General features: G+C 45.3%; 1 protein-coding gene across 1 annotated transcript in view; it reads left to right on the forward strand.

The window, feature by feature from the left end:
• Positions 1-362: 362 nt before the first annotated feature.
• Positions 363-22,264, forward strand: part of kcnh5b (potassium voltage-gated channel, subfamily H (eag-related), member 5b) — a 115,760-nt gene continuing 93,858 nt past the window's right edge. The window contains exons 1-4 of the mRNA XM_076748010.1: positions 363-579; positions 10,412-10,535; positions 13,389-13,495; positions 16,675-16,803. Coding sequence (XP_076604125.1) covers positions 507-579; positions 10,412-10,535; positions 13,389-13,495; positions 16,675-16,803 — 433 coding nt within the window. The 5' untranslated portion in view covers positions 363-506. The remainder of the gene's footprint in view (positions 580-10,411; positions 10,536-13,388; positions 13,496-16,674; positions 16,804-22,264) is intronic.

Raw genomic sequence — 22,264 nt, forward strand, 5'->3', positions numbered from 1 at the left:
AGTTCAGCTGCAGTAAAATGAGGAAGTCAGGATCTACATGGGTGTTTGGTTAGACCTTAGTGCCTTTGGAAGATACTTGGTTTGACTCTCAATAAACATATGAGCACGTGAGTATAGTTTTATGAAACGTGAAGGTTCGGTAAGCCCTGCGCTTTGTGCCACTTTCGTCCTCCAATCATTACTTCTGTTTTGAGTTTATACATTTTCTCGCTTCAGGGTCTTTTAACCCCCTTTTATTTTTATCGCGTTCATCTTACAGTAGGCCCGCATCATTATTTTGAGGACCGAGTCCACAGCAGCAGACACGCATGCGTCCTGGCGCTCCGGTCAGGCAGCGCGATGCAGCGCCGCCGCCGTGGCTCAGTGCGCCCCGAGCAGCCAGAGCGCACGGTTACAATGAGCTTCTCCATCGGTCCGACTGAGAGCCAGCGTCAGTACCGACCTCCGAGCAGCAGACACACCGCCGCAGACCCTGACCGACACCAGCTCTGCCCGCCCGCAGCAGGATGCCCGGGGGAAAGAGAGGGCTTGTGGCACCGCAGAACACTTTTCTGGAGAACATCGTCCGGCGTTCAAGTGGTGAGTCCGCGCGTCGGAGAGATGCTTGTTTGGGTTCGCTTTCACCAGGCGGCTCGGACCCGGACTCAGCTGGAATACAGTGTGTTTTTATAACAGTGCAACCACGGAGGTTCGGCGGAGGATAGACCCACACGAGCTCTCTGTGCACCGGCATTTATTTCGCAGTGATGGAGTTCAACCCCCTCTCAGGCTCCACGAGTGTTTATGTTGTAATACATCATCATAAGTAAGATTAAACTGATCTAAGTTAAATGTACGAGGGACCATTTTCTCTGGGAGAAACGTGCGTTGCAGTTTTGAGGAAAATAGTATTGAATTTTTGTTCAAATCGGTTTGTTTGTCTCAAGATGCTCGCTGGGAGTCACAATTACGCACCGATTTATTCGCCACTCCACGAGTCTGCGTTTGACTTTTCCACATTAAATGATGTAGATTATCTTTCCAGATGATCTCAGATCAGTTTGAGAGACCGACATGAGCAAACAGCGAGTTCCTGCGTTTAAACAGAAGATTAAAAGTTTATTTTTGGTTATTAACACCTGACTTTGGTCATAAATATTATTTTTATTCTTAGTGATGATTTATTTGAGGCCGGTGATTAACCTGCTGTAGTTCTGATGTGTTCTCTGTCCTTATGTAATCCCGAACAGTCGCCTTTGGGGACAAAATGCCTCATTTCGAAGTCACATGAGCGATCTGCGGGTTAAATCATAAGCAGCTGCTCAGTTATTCATCATCTGAATGTGTTCAGCATCACTCAGCTGCGTTGCTGGTTGTTTTATCGGGGTGCTGCTCATGTGCCTCCATCTGCGCTGTGGACTGCGCCGGACTTGGCACCGGCCGGAGAAATTCCGCTGCGCGCGCTCCTCTCTGATTAGACTGATTGCTTTCCTTTGTCTTCCCAGAGAAGTCAGAGGAGTAATTGGCCGGAATGAAAGCCGGGGCTGTGGGTGGGGTGTGTGTGTGTGTGTGTGTGTGTGTGTGTGTGTGTGTGTGTGTGTGTGTGGTGGAGATAAGGTCAAGAAGACTGTTCCAGAAATGTGTGTCTGTCTGTCATCGCGGTGTTTGCGCCTCCGGTGCAGCCGCGGGCTGCTGCGCGGCTCTCCTGAGGGCTTTCAGCGCTAATTGGAGAGCTGCTGGTTGGAGTTGGTTAGTGTTTTGGGTTTTTTGTATTTCTGCTTGAGAAGTCACACAAGCAATTAACTTTACTGATGAGAAGAGAGTCGAGATTGTTGTGAGAGCCTCAGATCAGATGCTGCAGCCTTTACGTTTGGGGAAACCGGGACGAAACCTGAAAAATGGATCAAATGAAGTCAGTTTGATCTCTGAGGACCAGATTCACAGTTTGCCTCAAAGGACTTCTGTTATTTAGACTTTTTAAACGTTCTGACTCTTTCAGTTTTAAGGCAAAATCTAATGAATAGAAAAACAGGATATCAGAACAAATAGGAGAGAGATGAGAGAGTAAGAAAGATAATAGTGTTTGAGGGTTTAGATCATAGACAATGTTCCACTCACAGATTTAAGGGCCTTATCACTCTGACTATATTTCAGGGCATAAATTACAGTTAAGTTTTGTTTTGAGTTTGAAAACTTGCTGGAATGGATGTGATACTTCACAAAAATCAAAACCAGGTTAACAACATTTAAAATATAACATTAATTCAGATCCTCAACAGTGAAACTTCTTTATTAAATTGGTCCAAAATATTTTAGTGCAGCGGTAAATAAATCAATAAGAATATATATTGGACATATATTTGCACAAACAAAATGAAATTCCTGCTAAATTAAATTAAAATCTAAAGTGATTTTCTTTTATGAAGAGTTCCATCATGCAAACTAGCTTTTACCCTGCGTCCAGTCAAATCATCAGACGCTCTCTGTCTGTATGTAAGCAGCACGTTAAATCTGAGCTGTTTTCTAATTTAATGCTGTAATAAGATGGTAAAGCTCATCACTGGTCAGTGCTGGTGGGCTGATGAGTAACGAGAAATTAGCAGTAGAGAAAAGGTCGATGTCTAAAGACTCAGGCCGTCCTCCACCACTTTACTAATTCTTTCAGACGTAAACTGACCTGAAAACAGCTCAAAGTCAATATATTTAATGTTTGTCCTCATCAGCTTCATTGATTTTTGGGAAAGATGTGGAACGCTCCAAAAACACCTGTTTGGAACGCTCCACAGGTAAACAGGCTGATTGTAACAGGTGAGAGCATCATGATTGGGTATGAAAGGGGCATCCTGGAAAGGCTCAGGTGATCATAGAGGATGAAGTGAGGTTCACCACTTTGTGAACACATGATTGGATGAAGGAGATGAACACATGGACTCAGAGACACTTCAGGAAACTGCACGTATGTTGTTTTGGGAGTCAATGGATAACGACCTGCTCCGTTGTTTATTCATGAGGACGGGTTGAAATACGTCTGTCCCTCCGGTCTGAGCCGTCGGTTCAAGAGCGAAGTGCTGCCAGTCTGCTGCCCACCGGAGGGATCGCTATGAAGACTTTTAATCATACTAATGAATCCCTTCCTGAAACCCAAGTGATCCATCACTGACGATAAATGCTGCCAGTCAACCTGCTCACACGCCTTTCCGGTGTTCACTGCACGAGAGCATCACTGTAACCGCATCATAGGTAATAATACAGGGCTCAGCTGCATGTAGTACAGGAGCAGTGGAGGAAGTATTCAGATTTACTGAGTAAAAATAGTAATACTACACTGTAAAATACCCGTGAAAGTCCTGCCTGGAGAATCTTACCTCAGTAAAAGTGTCTAAGTATAATCAGGAAGATGTACTTAAAGTACTCAGTGTAGTAAAGTGTCCTCTGTGTCTGTTGTCCTCTTGTCTCTGGTCTTTAGATCATTGTGTCTCTGTGTCTGTTGTCCTCTTGTCTCTGGTCTTTAGATCAGTGTGTCTCTGTGTCTGTTGTCCTCTTGTCTCTGGTCTTTAGATCATTGTGTCTCTGTGTCTGTTGTCCTCTTGTCTCTGGTCTTTAGATCAGTGTGTCTCTGTGTCTGTTGTCCTCTTGTCTCTGGTCTTTAGATCATTGTGTCTCTGTGTCTGTTGTCCTCTTGTCTCTGGTCTCTGTAGATCAGTGTGTCTCTGTGTCTGTTGTCCTCTTGTCTCTGGTCTTTAGATCAGTGTGTCTCTGTGTCTGTTGTCCTCTTGTCTCTGGTCTTTAGATCAGTGTGTCTCTGTGTCTGTTGTCCTCTTGTCTCTGGTCTTTAGATCAGTGTGTCTCTGTGTCTGTTGTCCTCGTGTCTCTGGTCTCTTTAGATCAGTGTGTCTCTGTGTCTGTTGTCCTCTTGTCTCTGGTCTTTAGATCAGTGTGTCTCTGTGTCTGTTGTCCTCTTGTCTCTGGTCTTTAGATCATTGTGTCTCTGTGTCTGTTGTCCTCTTGTCTCTGGTCTGTAGATCAGTGTGTCTCTGTGTCTGTTGTCCTCTTGTCTCTGGTCTTTAGATCATTGTGTCTCTGTGTCTGTTGTCCTCTTGTCTCTGGTCTTTAGATCATTGTGTCTCTGTGTCTGTTGTCCTCTTGTCTCTGGTCTCTTTAGATCATTGTGTCTCTGTGTCTGTTGTCCTCTTGTCTCTGGTCTTTAGATCATTGTGTCTCTGTGTCTGTTGTCCTCTAGTCTCTGGTCTTTAGATCAGTGTGTCTCTGTGTCTGTTGTCCTCTTGTCTCTGGTCTTTAGATCAGTGTGTCTCTGTGTCTGTTGTCCTCTTGTCTCTGGTCTTTAGATCAGTGTGTCTCTGTGTCTGTTGTCCTCTTGTCTCTGGTCTTTAGATCAGTGTGTCTCTGTGTCTGTTGTCCTCTTGTCTCTGGTCTTTAGATCAGTGTGTCTCTGTGTCTGTTGTCCTCGTGTCTCTGGTCTCTTTAGATCAGTGTGTCTCTGTGTCTGTTGTCCTCTTGTCTCTGGTCTTTAGATCAGTGTGTCTCTGTGTCTGTTGTCCTCTTGTCTCTGGTCTTTAGATCATTGTGTCTCTGTGTCTGTTGTCCTCTTGTCTCTGGTCTGTAGATCAGTGTGTCTCTGTGTCTGTTGTCCTCTTGTCTCTGGTCTTTAGATCATTGTGTCTCTGTGTCTGTTGTCCTCTTGTCTCTGGTCTTTAGATCATTGTGTCTCTGTGTCTGTTGTCCTCTTGTCTCTGGTCTTTAGATCAGTGTGTCTCTGTGTCTGTTGTCCTCTTGTCTCTGGTCTTTAGATCAGTGTGTCTCTGTGTCTGTTGTCCTCTTGTCTCTGGTCTTTAGATCATTGTGTCTCTGTGTCTGTTGTCCTCTTGTCTCTGGTCTTTAGATCAGTGTGTCTCCTCGTTCATGTCTCAGCAGGATGTTCCTGTTGGAGTTGGTTGAGGTGGAGCTCATTTTAACTCAAACTAATGATTCTTTTCATTCTGGATCAATCTGCTGATCATTTCCTCCATCGATTGATCAATTGATCGTTTGCTTTGGAAACGTTGTGAAAATAGTGAGAAATGTGGTCACAATGAGCCCAAAGTGACGCCTTCACCATGTTTGTTTGGTCCAACCAACAGTCCATCAAACATCTGATGATTCCACAGCAAAAATCACTGAAACCATTACAACCATAGATGATCAATCGTTTCCTGTCAATTCTCTAGTTGATTAATGGACTCACCGTTTCAGCTGTACTTGTGCAAACTGTTGGGTACTTTAATTTAGAGATAAAAGAGGTTAAAAGAACAATATTTCCTGCTGAGATGTGGAGTAGAAGTAGAAAGTTGCGTGAAAATAAAATACTCAGGTAAAGTGCCAGTGTCTCAGATTTTAGTTCTGAAGGGCAGTACTTGAGTACACGTACTCAGCTCCTTTGGTCAGTGTCTCCTGAGGATGGTCGGAGGGTTAAAGGGACTCACGACAGGCTGACAAACCTGCAGGAGCGTCGTGTTTTCTCTGCATAAATGCATCCTTTGTTTCACTCAGCTCCTTCGTCTTAACTGTAAATTAGATCTAAAATTAAAAGGTCTCACGCAGCCTGTTCCAGAACGTCCCTGACATCTGAATCAGAGCTGTTCAAACTAAAATAATCTCATCAGTGGATTTCCAGAGAGCCTTTGAGTGTCCGGCGCTCTGGCTGCCGTTCCAGAGGCTTCTGTCCTCCGAGCGGCCCTCAGGCGGCCCTGCTGGTCCAACTCGGGTCCGGCTAAGTAATTGATTGTGATGAAAGAGGAGAGCAGAAAAGGTCGAGATGAATCTGGGTTTTTTTGTGTTGCATTAAGTCTTAGTCAGCTCTTTAATTCCAAAGGGCACGCAGGAGGCTGCAGCCGGAAGGTTCAGCCTTCAAACAAGAAGGCGACGACGTTAAGGGACTGCAGTTTGCTTTCTGTGCTGAAGAATCACTCCAGTAATTGTTTGGAAAGAGAGGCAGAGAACAGATGAGGCCGATATTGTTCTGGATTGTTGTGCCTCTCGCAGCTTACCCACAATGCACTGCAGTCTGTTTGATGGTGATTTGGTGATTTGTTCTGACCGCTGGATGAGAAAGGTGAGCCACCAGCAGCCTGAAAGCCTCAAACGCTTCACAGCAACTGCAGCGAGGTTTGATTTGAGCTGTTCTTTCCACTGTGGCTGCGTCACCGTCAGCGTCTGTCCTCTGTACGGTGGCCTTTCTGGGACATCTCAGACACAGCTTGTCAGGTTCAGCTAACTTCCATCAGACCAAGCTGGATTTTCTTTGACCATCTGGGCTGCACAGAGGTGAAGATAATCAATAATCAATCGTTCATAGCTACGTTTTAAAATCGCTCGCTCTGTCTGACCAACAGTCCAAACGTTCTCGCCACGACCGAGAGGCTACACTAAGCTTATGTTTGGCACGTCTGCTTAAAAACTTCAGAAACAGTGAACTGATTATCAGAATAGCTGCTGATACACTTTCTGTCCATCAATAATTGGCTGCTGTTGTGCCTGAAGACTCCGCTGTCAGCAGTAATTACTGGGATTTTCTACCCAATAATAAGGTTTCCTTTGCCTGGACTGTAGTTCATCTTGTAGTAATGGAGATTATGCACATTTCTGTTGAGTTTTTTCAAACAAAATTTCATCACTGGAGCATAATCAGCAGGTCGTTTGCAGTTTTTTCTCATTTTTCTCCACGCTCTTCATCACTGGAAGCACTTTCAGGGCCTGCTCGCTGTGAACTGATGACGAGTGTTTTCCTGTGGCAGAAGAGTCAGAAACGTGTGAATGTGTGGCGACATTAAAGCATTAAAAACTCTTTCTTTGAAAAATAATCCAGATGGTTTCAGGCTTAAATTGCTCCAGCAGCCTCTCCCTCTGTAGCTTTTCAGAGCCGTCATGTCGCCTCCTGTTACACCTCCTGCAGATCATTAACATTAAATTAAAGGTCAGTGTACAAGCTGAGAACATACTGGCTTCATGTCAAATGCCATGTGAGTCTTCCTCAGTATTTGTGTGGTCACATGACTACTGAAAGGTTTTATTAAGAATCACATATCACTGGGTCTGATGTCCACTGCTGGCTTTCCCCTGACTTCAGCTAGAACAGTTTTATTATAGTTACTATTTTTTTATGTCATCAGACGACCGCCCATTGAAGTCAGTGGAGTGTTGGCTGGCTGTAACTCAGCAGCCTGTAAAACCTGCAGTGAAACCTGGCTGAAAGAGCTGCTTCGACAGTCATCCGTCTGTGTTTCACTGCAGGATTTGAGTGTATTTTCATAGTTTGAAAGCTGTTTCTCAGGGTTTCCCTCCCCGCTGTAAATGCAAACTGTGGGACACACTGAGAGCTTGTGATGTTTTGAGCATGTACAAATTTAAAGAGCTGTTCCGTCATCTTTTCATCCCAAAATTCAATCTTTTACCAGTCAGCTGCTTTTAGAAAAGAGGAGGCTGGTACTACACAGTTCATGCTGCGGCAGATCTGGCAGCTTCTGAGGGACATTAGCTGCAGTTTTAAACCATTAATTACAAATTGCATATACTTTGCACATACTGCTGACCATCTCTTAACGCAGGTGATGGTTTTTCTGACCTTTCAAGGAGCCACTGATTGCTGATTGCTTTAAAAAATACCTTGTAGTGTGATGCTGCAGCTGCTGTACGAACTGCTTTGGAAACTCTTCTTTGTTGGTGTGTTCAGTGCTTGTGGGAAACTCCATCACCCATGATTTGAGAGTCACCCTCAGAAAAGTAATTGAAGCCACCGTGTTTGTGTGTAGTTTTTCTTTGGGTCTCCTTGGTGGTGATTTTCAGGACAAGCCAACGTCTGAAGTCTTCTGGGGTTTCACTGTAGAGCAGCTGACTGTCAACAGGTGAATGTTTGAGTGTCGCTGACTTTGTCGATGACAAAAAAAACAAAACAAAACAAAACAAAACAAAAAAAAACTTATTTTAACGGATAGTTTTGGTTTATCACGACCTGGATCCTATTTTTGTACGTTTGGTTAATTATTGGGTTCAGTAGCACTGAAGTCAGGCCTGTGGTTCCCATTGAGGACACTGGAAATTGGTGCTTTCACTGAGTTTATATTATTCCACATGTTGGATTTTCAAGGCTGCTTTGTGTGTGTTTTAGGCAAAATATCTTAAAATGTGACAGCATTTTTAGGCATGAATTAATAGAATAAATTAAAGAACTTCATACCTGATCCACCTGTTCTACACCTGTGATGCTAGTGTTTCTAAAATCTTTGCTATGACCCGACCAGTCAAGAAGAAACACAAAGAGATGGTCGACTAAAATTACTTCCTGAACTGATTGTTGTAAACATCCATCAACTGGAACGTTTTGAGCATGTTCACTTTCAGTTTTACCTCCAAATAGTAATTTTGAGATAATCTAGATAACATATATAAAGCAATATAAAGATGACCAAGGGTTCACTGTGATGGAAGCAAATGAAAATCCTCTGTGAGCTGATTTTCATCCATTTAAAAACATGATATGCGATGAGGAATGGTTGACAGCATGATGTATGTAAGTGGTTTGTAGTAAATTCTTAAACAGTCAAAACCACTTTTATTGTTCTCCCTGGTGAGCAAAGCCTTCAGCATGTAGAATATAGAACATTAATAATTAATATCTGTGTGGTTGTGAAGGCAGAGAGGAACACGCTTCTGGTGGTGATTTTTCCTCTGCAGATGTTTCTACAGTGCTGCTTTTTCCCATGGATGCAGCTTGTGCAGCTGCTGGGCAGCTTGTTCAGGTCTGTCAGGGGGATTGACACATTGGGAAATTATTTTCACTCTCATATCCCATAGATTTCATCGCTGAGCACTGGGGGGATGGTGTTCATCGTTGCTAATAGGGAGATGCCAACTATCCCCGTCATCGTTAAACAAACGAGCCCTTCACCCGGAGCCTGCAGGCTGTTTTACTGTGTGAATTCATTATTATGGATAATTAGTGCAATTGGTTAAGGATCAGATTAGTGTGGCAAGAACGACACTTTTAGCTGAAAGCTAAAGCTCACTGAAAACAGACATCAGTCAAACACAAATACAGAGTAAATAAATAAATAGAAGGAAAATGTGGATATGGTTTTAAACGGAGTAAAGTTGGGTTACCTCGAACCTCAAATACTCTTCTGGCTCATGTGAATGACTTTTGAAGTAGTAGATCCTCAAAGCAATCAATGTTAGGTCAAATTTCCCAGCTTTTCTGGGGGCCTCAAACATATCACACTAGAGCAAGAAGAGGGGCGGGGCGTAGGGAGGAGCAGGTGGAGCTTTAAACAGGTTGAAACAAACATGGCTGACACTGCAGTGAGGTCTGAGGAGGAAGCTGGCTGCTGGCCTGACCTGCTGGTGTTACAGCACAGGTAGCTTGTTTGTTTTAGCTAGGCTAAGCTAACTAGTGTTTGTACTGTTGGCTAATGTTACTGTTCGATTGTGATGACATTTGTTAGCTTAGCTAGCACAAATATGAACTAGCTGTGTTTGTGTGTTTTAATAGTGTAATCTGTGTGTTTGTTTAGATTCATTTGTGCTTATCTTAGTTTGTGGTTACATTAGCCTTGGTGCTTTAAGCTAGCTAGCTAGCTAGCTAGCTAGGTAAACACTAGTTACTGTAACATAAGGTTACATTGCTTGCTAGCTTGTTGAGCAGTGTTTGTTAGCATGTTAGCTGCCCTGTGAGGCCTGTTTTGTACATATGTGTGATTATTTGGTCAGTTTTTGGTGGTTTGCTTGAATAAGACCTTTTTATCAGTGATGAAATATTCCACTGAAGACTTTTTCTTTGTCTTCCTTCTCCACTGTTTGATTACTGAGCTGGTTTGAAGTGATTCTCTTTGGTACGACAGCGGAGTGTAGATTAATTAAACTGGGATTAGGTTAATCATTGTTTAACTAAAAATGATGAAACCAGGTTTAAATGTGTTGCACAGTTTTGGTTCAATCTGGGGTTAATAAAAGTGAGTTTAATGAGTTAAATCAAAGTTGAGTGTTAGTTTAAAATGAGTATAGGACAGAATTAATGGACATAGATCAACGTTAAACCACCTCGACCTCCAGTTTGTACAGTCATGAAGTGGAGATTAAAGGGCTGATGTTACTTTAGAGTTTGACATGACTAAACCAAGATTCAAAGAAATGCTGACAGTTGAACATCAGTTAAATTGGTGTCGTCCATTTTACCTGTCAGGCCCAAAGTGTGTCGTCTTTATTCTCATATTTATTCTCTCATTCGTTGATGTTTTGAGTCGTCGAAGAGTAAAACTAAAGCTGACCAGGACGGTTTAACGTGTTTCCTCCAGAGGCTGAGAAGCTTTGCAGGCTTTTATCTGTCTTTCATGTTTGCTGATGTTACCGGGCCTGATGTCCTCTCTGTCCTGTCCCCCGTCAGAGACCAGCTTCCTCCTGGGAAACGCCCAGATCGTGGAGTGGCCTGTAGTTTACAGCAATGACGGATTCTGCAAGCTGTCTGGCTTCCACAGGGCTGAGGTCATGCAGAAGAGCAGCACATGCAGGTAAAGGTCACATTTTGCTGCTTATATTTTGTATAATTACTGAACATTTAAGCAATGCAAATGTGCACAATTATTGTTGTTAAATGTAAGTTTAGAGCAGTGTTAATAGTGTTAATGACTCTTCAGTGTTGTTGCTTTATTGTAATTGCACTCACAGCGTGACTAAATATGCAGTCTTCATCTACGATCCCCTTTACATTTGCGTGCAGTGGCCTGTTGAGTCCATAGTAGGCGTACAGTATGTGTTATTGAGCCCCGGGTTTATGCAGTTTCATGCTTGACTTTAAGTGGACCCACGGTATATTTTTAACACCAGCTCCTCTCTGAGTTAGAACCAGAGCAGCCACGAGTCACTGTTTTTAAAACTCAAACCATGTCCTTTTCAAAGCGCTGCAGTTATCCTGCAGAAATCTCTGTCGTTTTCAGTTTCATCCATTATTTAAGGCCAGTGAAAGGGAGAAAAGATTAAACAGTGACATTTTTTGTACCTTCCTGCTTCCGTCCCTCAGCAGAGATCCTTAAAACGCCACAGCGCCGCTCTGCGCAGCTGTTTACATGATACCGACTTAGTTTACAACTTGAGAGCTGCTCTGGTATCACGCGACCAAAGTGTGGAGCTCAGCAGAGCAACGCTGCCAAAGAAAAATCAGCATCTGGCATTTCCACGGGCTCCAAAGATGAGAGAGGGAGGAAGAGATGGCACGCCGCTCAGAGAGACCCTGAAATGAATCCAATTTAGAGCTGCCAGGGGAGCTCAGCCCGGTCCAGCTCGAGGACGTGTCCTGCTCGCCTGTCAGTCAAGACGTTTTAAAACTTGACTCCAAAGGACGACTCCTGTCCTCAGGCCCCTCACAGATCAAACCGGGGGCGTTGGCCTCGACTAGCCGGCGGCTAAAAAGCCTCCCTCGGACACCGAGCTGAGAGAGAATAAGAGCGCTGAGACTCCTCCGTCCTCTCCCTGCTGCTCTGAGCGAAGGGGGACGCTGAGACCAACAATCCACTCAGACGTGACACTGAGAGGACAGAAGAGCCCACCAGGAGCTGAAACTTCCAGCCGGCTGCCAAAGTGATGGAGGATGGCGGCTCGTTAATGGAGCCCAGCGCCATTATGGGAGAGTGTTGATCTTTTGACTGCAGTACAAGGTCATGGCTTTGGGACGTTGGTGCAGATGTACCAACAGGTCAGTTCAGCAAGGGAATGCTGTTAACCAGTGCTCCCAGTTTGAGAGTCTGGACCCTCTGATGGGTCACAGGATGATTTTGCTCTAATCTTTGCTTTTTCAGTGGTTTTATTCCAATGTGGTGGAGGCAGATGGCCGCCCACCCAGAGCTGGTTCTGCTCTGGTGGAACTGTTGAGTCTCTGCACATGATAGAGTCCAGAGTCCAGAGTCCAGTCTGGACCTTCTCAGTATGAACTGTGCCCTGAGATAACTTCTGTTATGATTCGGTGTTATGTACATAAACTGAAGTGCTGAAGGAAAATGAGTCTCTCACACCTCACCGACGTGTTCAACTTGTGATGAAGAACGACGTCTTCTGCAGGGCAGTTAAAGCCGAGCCCCTCTTACTTTGTTATAGTCTCCCAAAGTGTCCAGATTTCCATCCTGAGTGCTGTTAATAAGTTTGAAATTTAGATGTGGAATTAAACTTTAAGTGCAAGTTCAGGCAGGAAGCAATTATCATTCTAATTTTATCAGCTCTCTGGGGCTCCACCTCTCAACTGTCATCCAGTTATTTCACTGGGATCTGTTAACGAGCTTTCCTCCCAGCCCATGAACACGTTAGCTGATTGTTTTTGCTCTCTGTCTCTGCTGCTGTGAATCAATCTACTCCTCAACAAGGTTAATGCCAAAGGCTCTTAAACGAAGCGTCAGCGTTCTTCTTCTCTGACTCCGTCTTTGCTGATTGAACTTCATCAATGCTTGAAACCGTCCACTGGTGAAGCTGGCAGTGATTCCTTCTCATTTTAAGTGTCCATCTTCAGATGAGAGTTTTGCTGTTTGTTTATTTAAAGCACTCAGCGCTTTGGTGTGTCTGCTCTGAGCATCCACCTGTCAATCAGCCTGGATTCTGATTAATGCGCTCTGAGTGGATATCACGCCTCCAGGAAGAGCGCTCGGCCGCGTGGTGATCTTTGCTGTTGTGGTTGCAGTCGACACGACGGCCTGAGACCCAGCCGGACGTTTAATCGAGTCATTCAGTGCCGAAGATTCAAGATTATAACCACTGTTTCCTGAGACTTTCAGTGTAAACCGGTTGAGTTGAGTTGATGTACCTGGAGTGCAGTCGATGAGCCGCCATTTTTAAAACCGCCGTGCCAGCTGCAAACATGTGAGGATGCTTACATTAGCAGGAAGAGTACTGATAGCAACATCATGAGTTCACTGATGCTCTTTGGTGATAAAGCACAAGAAAATACCCTGAAAACCTTTTTTTCTGTGATCTACAAGGAGAAAACATGTATTTTGTACTAAAGTGCTGATATGTTTCTGTGTGTATTAGAAAAGGCTGCGTCTGTCAGGACAGAAAGTAATCACTCAGGCAAATTATATTAGCACAGATTAAAATGTCCTCAGCCCTTTAAGGAATAATTACAACCATGCCGGGAAAAGCAGACTGCAACAATCCCAAACCAATCCACAATCCTTCAGCGGGAGGGAAATTTATGCTGCTGCTGCGTCAGTTGAATCCATAAAACAAACGCTGAAGTTAATGGACACTTTATGGGACGATAACAGATCGACAGTGCCGTTTCAAACAGATGTGATATACTGTAACGCAGGGGGCAAAGGCTGAAGGGTCAGGAGGGCATCGATCGCCGCTGTTTCTCATGTCGTCTGTTTCCTTTCTAGTTTTATGTACGGAGAGCTGACGGACAAGAAGACCATCGACAAAGTCAGGCAGACGTTCGACAACTATGAGTCCAACTGCTTCGAAATCCTGCTGTACAGAAAGAACAGTGAGTGCTGGCTTCCATCGTTACTTGACATCATGTCTCTTGTGTCATCTGTGTCATCACATGGACTGTTGTTCTGCTCAGCAGTGCTGCAGCTGACCGTCGCTTTCATTATCACATGATCTGTCTCTAATTCAGCATTTGATCTAGACAATGTTCAAAAATGGCCGTCCAAACTTCCCACAGCCCGAGGTGACGTCTTGTTTCTTGCTTTGTCCAGCAAAACCCAAATATGATCAGTTTGTCAATTTAAAAGACAGAAAAGCAGCAATTTGTCACTTTGAGAAGCTTCAACCAGCAGACGGCTTCACCATTTTCACCACTGATGACGAGTGAACCGTAACTCTTCAGCTGTGGCTCAGAGTTCGCTTCACGTTTTGTCTTCATCACTTTGAATCTGGCTCCGCTGCACTGCTTTCTTTCCTGAAAGTGGCCAAAATCAATTTTCTGTTCGCAGTGGATCACATGACTGCTCCTCTTGGCTCTACAAACCGTTTCAGAACAGAGCTAAAAGGAGGGTGAATGTTGGTCTTACTCTCATCAGATGGACACAAACATGGCTCCGCTGGGATCATCATGTTGTTCCAGAGCTGCTGGACGTGTAGTTGAGCATCTGTTTGCTAACATATTACCTTAAAAGGCGATGATATGAAGGTGTTGTGGTCAGTTTCCTGCCTGCAAGTGTCCAAAAATCAGTTAAAAAAAACTAAAAAAAAAAAAAAAAAAAAAAACAGATCCCAGGTGTTTTATTATTTCTGCTTTGTTTCCATCTGAAGTTTCGGAGCAGTTCTTGAATTAACTTCTCTCAGTGTTATTTTAAATGAGCAAATTTCCATTTTCATGCCATTTCCTTCGTCGTATTTTGTTTGTGCACCTCATTCAAATTCTATAATTTTTTATCAATCACAGTGTGAATAAGATAAGATAAGATAAGACGTTATTGATCCCACACGAGGGAAATTAAGTCGTTAGAGCCAGCAAGTATTAAAAAAAAGCAAGGTTAAACTAGTAGTACACTGATTTAAGACACTGCTAGTATTATGTGCCAGATGATGGACGGATGGATGGATGGATGGACGAGTCTCAATGTAAATATGGATAAATATAACTCCAATAGGTCAGTCTGGGTGAAGCAGTAATTGTCCTGTGCTGTGTGATGGAGCAGCAGCAGAGTGAGCCGTAAATCCTGGATCAGCAGCGTTGGTAAGAAGCACAATGGACAAAGTGTGTAGACAAAAATAGTTCCAAATGTTCCTGTCTCCCAAGAGTGATGACCCACCAGAGCAAAATGCGAGGTGGAGGAGCGCGAGGGAGGGAGGGAGAAACAGTAAAAGATGAAAAGATCAATTTCAAAATGGCTCAAATTTGCTGACAGATCAGGAGAGCGAGGCCTTACAGAGGCTGATATAAATGAGATGGATGATGACTGCAAACGGCGTGTGTCCACAGAAAGTATGAGATTAAGGTGTGTGTGACTTTTGTTGAACTTTGGCTCTCCTGAACGACCGAGAGGATGTGATGAAGTCAGGAAAACCTCTGCTGGATGGAGGTTCGTCTGAACAGAAAGAACAGTGAGTTCTGTTAAAGTGAAGCTGTTCAAACCACGTCCTGTTCGAGTGATTTAAACAGCAGCTCACACATAATCAAGGCGTGCATGGACAGTGAGGACAGTAGAAGGATCAGGTTGTTCTTATGAAGATTACTGGGACATCTGGGATGTGCTCCGCAGACAGAATCAGCTCCTCGCTGTGACTTCTCCTCCATGAGTGAATTCAGACAGAAAGGTAGATCCAGGAGGAGCGCAGCGCAGTCACAGTACGAGCGCTCCTGCTGCAGTTTGTGGAGGGCACGGAGCGCTCACTGTGTCCTGCTCTTTGCAGATCAGAGATCTGTATCTGCAGCCGGACGGGAGCAGAGTGAAGCCTGAGCTCGGGGGGCGGCTGAGGTCATGTGCTGTGGCGTGTGATGGCGGTCAGTGAGGGCTGGGAGGCTGGGAGAAGGGAGACCAATGATTTTAGAGGCATTGTGTGTGATTTTGAGGAGTTTGCTCCTGCTGGCGAGTGTGAGCGTGCTGAAGGAGCATGTGGAGCAGTAGAGGAGGAGGAGTTCTATGATGCCACGGGGCAGGAGCAGCAGGAGGTGGAGTGTGATGGAGAGCCTCTGGTGGCAGCGTTTATGTGTGATGATCAAAGCTGAGTTTATTGTCGAGGATGATTCCAGAGTCCTTGAAGCTCTCCACCAGCTGAACCGGCTCACTGCTGATGGAGATGTGGCAGTGGGAGGTGCTGGCTTTACTGGTTTCAACGAGGAGCTCCTCAGTGTTGGCGGGAGAGAGTGGGAGATGGAGCGCTGATAGGCCGTGACTGATCTGAATAACTGGAGTACTGTGTACTGGGTGAGGGGCTGAGACTGATTACTGTGGAGCTCAGAACGCAGACCACAGCCTTCCAGTGATGGTGGTGATGGAGGCGATGGTGGGCGATGGTGGGCGATGGTGGGCGATGGTGGGCGATGCAGTGGTGCCCACCTTGACGCCCACAGGACTCTTCAGCTGTGACCCAGTTCCAGCCCACATACGAGCAGGTGTTCAGTCATGCACGTGCTCTTCATAGAGGTTATAGTTGTCTTTTAGTTTTGGGTGTGCAGTCTGATTTCTAACAGGCCAGACGCTCTGAACATGAGGTCATATGGACGGACAGGACATGACCGTCAGCAGCACTGCGTGAACCCACAGATGAAGGTCTCAGTCTGATGAAGATGAAGGTCTGGGAGCCGCTCGTGCTGCACTGTTCTGAAGCTGATTAGAAAATTTGATTGTGTATAACATACATGATCGCATGTTTGCTCATATGGATCGTTTTCATGTCAGTTCATGATTAGAGGATGGATTTAACAGCACAGTGGTGTGAATTAGTTACAAAGAACATCAACATCATAAAATCCTCATTCACAAGCAAACTGCATCAGAGCTCAGGTGGAAGCACACCTGGATCCTCCTTTTCAGACTTTTTTTTTTTCTTATCTGACCAGACCTCTACAAAGCCCGTGTAGTTAAGATCATGTAGTATGGAATCAGCACTCAGTTTGATTTGTAGTTTTTAGAGATGCTCCTGGCACTGTGGTAATGTTGTCCAGCACTTTTAACATCTGCGCTAAGCTAGGCCTTTTTGACGTCTCTGCAGGAAGTCCGGTGTGGTTCTACATGCAAGTGGCTCCCATCAGAAACGAGAACGACAAGGTGGTTCTGTTCCTCTGCACCTTTAAGGACATCACCCTCTTCAAGCAGCCCATCGAAGACGAAACCACAAAAGGTGAGCGTTCGACTGCAGCAGGCAGGTGCTGCGGCTGCCAGAAGCCTCCCGAAAACGTCTTTGCACAAACAACAAAGCCTGTTTTTTTGAAGATTATTTTTAGGGAGGGCTGTTTTATTATTAGATAATTCACAGTAGAAGTTGAAAAGACACACGGAGAGTGATGTGCAACCAAAAGTCTTTGATGGGTTTGAAAACCTGGTGCTTGGAGGACATGATGTGCAGCTTAGTGTGCCGAGACGCCACAGCAGATCGTTTAATGGCGCCTCTGTTTTGTTAGATAGCGCACAGTGAAGAGTTACAGGAGGGAGGCAGCAGAACGAGGAGGACATGTGACAGCGTTTGTGAGTGGGAGGCTCAGTACATGGCTGGATGCCCCGGTGTGTAATGTGACGGCAGCTGGCTTCTGATAGGACATATAATTACGTTTCTTCATCCTCCTCCCTCAACTTCTTGTCCCTCCTCTTTTTCTTCCTCATCATCATCATCATCCTCCACGCTGATGTTGTCCCTCTCTGTTTATTCCTCTCCTCCTCCTCTTTTGTGTTCCCGTCAGCCTCAGCTTTACTTCCTGTTTAACGCTAATTAGTAAATGTTAGAATGCTAACGTGCTAATCTAACAGAGTAAACATGCACCTGTTAACCTCAGATGGTTAGCAGTGTCATTGTGAGCATGTTAGCGTGCTGATGATAGCATCTAGCTAAGGAACAGCTCTTTCTTGTCTTCTCAAACTCTTGCCTCATCTTCCTCTTTTTTCTCCTTCATCTTGTTTTCCTTTTCATTTGTCCAGAAACCCCCCCCCCCGTTTTGTCTTTCTCCTCTTCTCACTCGTCTTCCTCCTTCCTGATAGTTTTGCACTCTCCTCCTTTTTAATGCCTTCTTCTTGTTTTCACCCTTCTCCTTCGTCCCCTTTATCACATCCAGCTGTCCTCCTCCTTCCTGTCCCTTGCTCCTCATCCTTGTGCTCCTTCCTCTCCTCTCCTGCTGTCTCCTCCTTCGTCCTTTCTCTCCCACTGACTCAGACATTTTTTGCTTGCTGTGAATCTTTTCCCACCCTCTTTATTTCATCCCTGGATGAGAAAGAACCAGTCGAGGCTTGTTTCCTGCGGTGCGGGTGCGTCTCGAGCTGTCAGGTTGCGTTCGAGGACGTCGTGATGCTGTCAGGAGTCACAGGAGATGTGGGTGGCGGTGTTGTCCTCTGCGCCCCGGCTGATGTCAGCTTCCCGCCCTGGGTGTCGCTCATGGTGACACTGAGCGGGTGTGTTTGCCCTTTGACAAGGATCCCCCCGCCCCCCCCTTCTTAATGTATATGTACATATACAGCGAACACGTGTGCACACACATGCAGAGAGGTGCCCCCCCCCCCTCGCTGTCGTGTCTTTTCTTTGCTCATCCATGCGTGCTCAGCGACATATGAATAACACGGGTTGAACATGCAATCAGTGCTTGAGTGGAACTAATACTGTCACATCAATGTGGTGACGTCTTTGCCAGTTAGTTCCTGCCGCTGATGTTTGAAGACAAACTTCAGGCTGAGGTCTGTAATCATGTTCGATTTGGAAGGTCTGACAGCCGCATTGACCACGGTTCAGTCAGAGGAACAGAAGCACCAGAGAGCTGAAAACGTCCTGCAGGTCGAATTCACCTGCACCAGCCTTCCTCTTCAAACCAGTAAATAAAGGGAAGATACTGGTCAGATCAGTGTCGCTTCTGATTCCTTTATAGTGTTTCTCAGACATTTAGAAATTAAATAAAACCGTTGAAAATGAGCTTACTTTGAGACACAAATCTTAAAACACATCTGACGGCTGTTGGATCCTGTAGTTTCAGTTCTGCTTTATTGAATCCATCCGCCCTGAGCCTGGTTCTGTTTGACGTTTCTACCTGTTAAAAGGAAGCTTTTCCTTGCTCATTGTTGAATCTCTGCACATTGAAGAACGTGGTCTTGACCTGCTCTTGATGCAGAGTGTCATGGGATATCTTTTGTTGATATTTGGATTGAAGTAATGCAGAGACCCCTTCAAACAAAATCACATCAGCAACATCAGCTGTACTTTCCCATCTGTGGTTTGACTGACGAGCTGCAGTCAGGGTGAAGCCGGCCAGCACATTACGGCGTGTTTCGGTCGAGTGTGGCTCATGTGAGGATGCAGCGTTAGCCTGCTGTGTCACTGAGGGCCGCAGTTTAACCCGCCTGGCGAGCGCAGGGGAGGGAGGGCCGTTTGTGAGGAGGGGAGATTCGCCGCTGCAGGCGTTGGCAGCCGAGTTCGCTCGTGCTGCAGACCAAAACTTGCTCTCAGCTCCGTCTCTGGCTGCTCCGGCGGCTCAGCACGCCACAACATGTCAGCATCAGCTGAGCGGGAGAGAGATCCCGGGCTGCTAAAGATGTCCATCCTCAGCTTACGATAGCAGATTCGATTGTAAATGTGTTATCTGCAGCATGAGACGCGTGTCCTCATGCCCCCATTGAACCTAAAATTTACCAGTTTTTCTATTTTTCCTCCTCCTGCGTCTGCTATTTTTAAAGTACACTACATTTTGCAGTGTTGCCAACACAGTTATTGGTGAGCAGGCAGTTTTGTTCAGGTCATAGTGACTCATGAGGGGAACATACTGTAGAAAGAACATTGAGGTTTGTATTAGCACCTTTCCCCCATTCCCAGGTGTCTATTCAGGGATGACATCTGTTGCGTGTGTGGCCGCCGGCTGTGGTTATTACTGTTAGGCCACCGGCAACAGAACAGGTACACTAAGTAACGACAGCATCATCAGTGTAGGAAAGCAGTGAGAAAAGAAAGCAGAGCACAGCTGAACATGAGGCAGAGCAGCACTGCTGCAAGCGCTGAGCATCTTGTTGCTGTTTCACAGCAGAGGCGCAGTGTTCAGCGTTCGCTTTGTCAGCACCTGTAAAAGCTTCACAGATGGCAGTTACCTCAGCCTCAGGCGAGACATCATCTCAGGCAGACAGCTGATCAGAATGAAAGACGCGTGCTGAGGCAACAACACGGGAGCCACAGGCGTCAAGCCGAAATATTTCAGCTTTTGAAATCCGTTAAATTAATCGCCCTGTGAATTGGCCTTCGGTCTTCTTGTAAAACTAGATTAGACTATTCGATTAGACAAGATTTAATTGATTGGGCTCAGAATTCACACCAGGTAGCTACATTTGAGCCAGCTTTGGCCCAGCGTTGGCCCCCAGATTTGGACCAACACTGGGGCCAGTCTTGGCACTTGATCATAGATCATTAGTCCTCCAGCCAGGAGCCCATTTCACTGAATTTGCAAGCTGCTGAAGCAACAAGACACAGGTTTGACCAATATCACTCATCAAAACTAATGCCAATGCTTGCAGCCCTTTTGTGAGCACGTGGGACCGATCTGCATTTTAGAAACCTGATGCTACGACTTTCTGTAGCGGAGCGTCTGAAATGGGTCCCTGCATTTAGCCTGGACGTCTTTGGCAGCTTGTGTGAGAACATGACCGTCAAACAGCAGCATCAGAGAGCAAAGGTTCATTTTCTTTGGTCCAAACCTCCACAAAAAACACACTGTTTCCAGTTTAGTTTCATTCAGGCTCACTGTGACTTTCTACACACAAACCAAAGGATGCAAACATACAGCACGTGGACTGACGGGGAACTCATCCATCCACATCGTCTGCATCACACGAGCCTGCAGGGAAAATCCAAACCAGGTTCAGTCCAGTGACAGTGAGCCACTGCACTTCACTGTGTCCAGTGTAGTCTCTGATGATCGTGAGCAGGGTTATGGGCTGGATTTTAGAAATAATGAGGTCAGTACAACCTCATCCACCTTAGAAGGTTTTGACACCGACCAATATTTACATTTTGTTTATTTATTTGAATGTTTAAGTAAATTTTCTGCACATTTTTGTCTTTGTACTTAATTGTCAAAATGTTACTGTGTATACAATACAAAGTACCTTTAAGTACCTTTTGTCTCGTCAGTCTACAGATAATCCAAACATCTACTACTACTATTCCCACTGGACTTGGACACAAACATCCTGTGGTGCATGTGAGCGTAGCTTTACATCATCAGCTTTGTTGTCTTTTTTCTCTTATCTGTTAGCAACAAACGTGTAAATTAGCATTTTGCGTCCTGCCTGAACATCCCTGGGCTCAGAGGTGCTGTGGAGTTAATTCAACCAAACGTGCCTGTGCGATAACCTCAGTGACACTCAGTACCTGAACTCTCCTCCTTTAGCAGCAAACCCTGATTTGTAAGCACGGTTCCACCCTGAACAGCACAAAGGAAACCACAATAGAAGTGCTGGAGAAAGGTGTTAAATATGGCCAGTGGTTGCTGATCAGGTGTCCTACATGTGTCGTCCTTCAGCAGACGCCCTGTCGTCTCTGCATTCAGTCGACTGGAGGGGCGAGCTGTCTCGGCGCAGAGCTGCTGATCAAAATCTCATTTCAGAATTCACTTTGGTGGTGCATGCGCCAGCTCTGCCACCCTGTTATTTTTAGCACAGGCCTTTACTTTTTTTATTTCCTCTTCCATTGTGCTCCAGTCTGGTACACGAGCAGCGTTGCATTCTTGAGGGGAGCGTCGCTGTTAACCATGAACAGACCTGTTATTTACTGCTGGTGTGAGGCCCTTTCGTCCTCATGTGTCAGCAGGTACAGCGGACGCCTGTGAGCTGTCAGTGTGTGTTCACATGAGTGCCACCAAGACAAATTCCTCCATTTCACTTCATAATGAAAGTGGTTCTGGGTTTGAAAAGCACACACAGGCCTGCTCTGCGTGCCAGTGGTTCGCTTTTATTTTTGAGCGTATTAGGGCACAGTGCTGCTCTAATGCATGCACGCTATACAGTGAATTATGCAACCACAGCTACTGAATGGACAGGATAGAAAAGGCACTTAAGACCCTTTGCGTAAGTAAACGAGTAAAACCACAAAGAAAACTGTGCTATTAAAGTGCTGCATTCAAACTTCTGCTTCAGTGAAAGCAAACAGGCAGTGAGCCTTTAAAATGATGAAGTCCTGCATCTTCATCACATAATCGAAAAGATGGAAAGAAAAATGGATCCATCCTCAGCTCAGCGCACTCGCACAGCTGGCGGCTAATGTTGCTAACTGTAGCTAGCTGCTCCTGAGTCACTTTATTGGCTTCTGTCGTTGCTGTGGTGTCATACAGGCAAATGTAAAACATAACTTTTCATGACATTTCAGAGACAAGAGACAACAAAAACATGGTCCTGTGTACACGGGTCAAACGCTCATATCAGATGTTCAGTTAGACATGCAGCTCTCTCATACACTGATGGAGCACATGTAATGTTCAGCATCCTGTACGTAAACATGTCCTGTGTGTGTGCATTCATCAGTCTCGTCAAACAGAGCGGGATGTCCAGCAGAGGACTAACTGGACGATAACGTTCACTCAGGTGAGAGTCAAAGCGTCGGATCTCGATCAGACCTCTGAGCCTCT

This window comes from Chaetodon auriga, chromosome 14 (genome assembly GCF_051107435.1).
Source record: "Chaetodon auriga isolate fChaAug3 chromosome 14, fChaAug3.hap1, whole genome shotgun sequence".
Taxonomy (NCBI): domain Eukaryota; kingdom Metazoa; phylum Chordata; class Actinopteri; order Chaetodontiformes; family Chaetodontidae; genus Chaetodon; species Chaetodon auriga.